The sequence below is a fragment of the Pteropus vampyrus genome, unplaced genomic scaffold, assembly GCF_000151845.1.
Source record: "Pteropus vampyrus isolate Shadow unplaced genomic scaffold, Pvam_2.0 Scaffold104, whole genome shotgun sequence".
Lineage (NCBI taxonomy): Eukaryota > Metazoa > Chordata > Mammalia > Chiroptera > Pteropodidae > Pteropus > Pteropus vampyrus.
In genome coordinates this window covers 1,787,135-1,789,268 of record NW_011888885.1, presented here as the reverse complement: position 1 = coordinate 1,789,268, position 2,134 = coordinate 1,787,135, and the positions used below count along the sequence as shown (strand labels likewise).

The window sequence follows — 2,134 nt, the reverse complement described above, 5'->3', positions numbered from 1 at the left end:
TTACATTTTTATTTTTAAAATTAATTTTTATGTCATCAGATCTATTTTGATAGTTTCTTATCCCTTTATTATGTTTTCAATTTCTTCTTAATTTTTAAAACATATTAAATATTACTTTATATCTTTTATCTGATCACTCCAGTATCTCTTGTCTTTTATAGGTCAAGCCCTATAATTTGTTTTCTTCAGCTGATTTTCATTTATGGTAGCTTATTTCTTGGGGACATATTCTTTTGATACAATATGAGAATTTCATGAGATTCGAGTTTAGAAAATACTCCTCCAGGGAAGGTTATATATTTTCTTTTACCAGCCTGGGACCAATTTAAACTAAATTTTCAACTTATGAATTATAGACCACACAAGCAATATAAAGCCTGACCTTAAACCTGCATGAGTGGAAGCTTGTGGTAAGCAGTTATTTATGGGATATTTTTTTTAACTCGCTCACCAGAACCAAAGTCAAAACCCTTGTTAGTTTGTTTGTTCCTAGTTCACCCATTAAAGTTCTCCTGTTTGCCATGTGTGCCTGATGAAACCCCAAACTGTATGCCACCAGAGATCAACATATACCCTCAGAGCAAATTATGCTGCAGTGTACTCTTACTCCAGTGGTTCACTCAGCATTGCTGTTGCTTGTCTTAATAGAATTCCTTTACTGCCCACGGAATCCCTTTACTTCCCTGCCAGCTCAGCTTTACATTGGATTGTATTATATTAAAGATATAGGCTACTGAACTTAAGGGGTTCATTGTTTGGGCTGTCCTGTTCAAGAATAAGACATGATTGTCCTTGGGTAGTTTAATTTACTTGCAACAAGTAAAGGAGACAGGGGATTCTCATCCAAAGCTCTGTCTCTGCAAAGAGGGGCCTACCCATTGCTTGTATACACTATTTGGTTAATTACATGTTGATTTCTTTTTTGCACTTAGCTAGGCTTACTTGGTTGGGTTTCAGTTTTGGTCAAGCTCATCTTGTCAGGCTCATCTGGTTAGATCCATGTTTGCAAAATACTGTCCTACATTTTAACATTTAGCAAGAATAGCATTTAGTAAGAACCACCCAGACCTCGAGACTTTTGTATTATCTAACATATTTGTGTATCTTCAGCATTTTTGGTCATGCCACACTGATAGGGGTTTTTGTCAGCATCTGGCAATTCGTATTGTCAAAAAAACCCAAAAAACTGTAAATGAATTTCAATGTAATTTATTGCAGGAATCAATAAAGTTATATGCGACTTATCTCATAAAATTTATGGCATCTCTGTGCAGTTTAACTTTTAAATAGGCCATTAGTTAAGGGCCACCTAAAATCAGAAGATATATATAATAAAGAGAAAATAAATGATATAGTAATGTTAGATACTAGTTAATAAAAACTGAGAATAGGAGCCACTAATGTATAATTGGAGAAATGTTTGAGACAATCTTTTCAATATATCTGTCCAGGAAAGTGTTCAGGAGTTGAGAAAGAGAATCACAGTGCTTGACTGCCAATTGCGAAAGTCAGAAATGGCTCGAAAAACTTTTGAGACATCGACTGAAAAGCTTCTTCATTTTGTAGAGGTAAGTTTTCCTGTTACATTACTTTATGTCCATTTTTAAGAAATGTATAGGCAACTGACATATAGATAAACGTCATAGTGTTTGGTGGCTAGTGAAACATTCTCCTGGCTCAAAAAAGCCATACTAACTTAAAGTCAGATTTAAAATTGCTTAGATAATGAAGACCAGCTAACATATAGATTGTTAAGAGAAATGATTGAGACACAGGGTAACATAATCTCAAATACATATGTTTTAATGAACACTTTCCTAAAACTCTTGATACTCTGAACATTACTTGATAAATATTTACTGTATAAAGAACTGTTTCTGTAGTTATATTTCTGAGTAGAATTGCTTGTTAATGTAATTGATTTTTCTCCTCACATAACAGAATCACTTTTTAATCAATTGAAGGTGGGTAGAAAGGGGGGAGGTTACAAATATTAATAAATGAGAAAAGACATTTTTGAAAAAAACTACCAAACTTATATATCTCCTTCACCATCTTGTTTGTCACTAGGCTATTCAAGAAGTATTTTCTGATAATTCTGCTTTATCAACTTTAAGGTAAGAATATGTGAGTC

The 2,134-nt window shown here is 33.4% G+C and overlaps 1 protein-coding gene across 7 annotated transcripts in view; it reads left to right on the top strand.

Annotated features, from left to right (window-relative positions):
* Positions 1–2,134, top strand: part of STXBP4 (syntaxin binding protein 4) — a 237,951-nt gene that overhangs the window by 73,079 nt on the left and 162,738 nt on the right. For all 7 annotated transcript variants that reach the window (XR_002781532.1, XM_011365019.2, XM_023533520.1 and 4 more), the window contains 2 exons: positions 1,452–1,568; positions 2,071–2,117. Coding sequence is in view for 6 of the 7 variants with exons in the window: in XM_011365019.2 (XP_011363321.1) it covers positions 1,452–1,568; positions 2,071–2,117 (164 nt within the window). In the remaining variant the exon portion in view is untranslated. The remainder of the gene's footprint in view (positions 1–1,451; positions 1,569–2,070; positions 2,118–2,134) is intronic.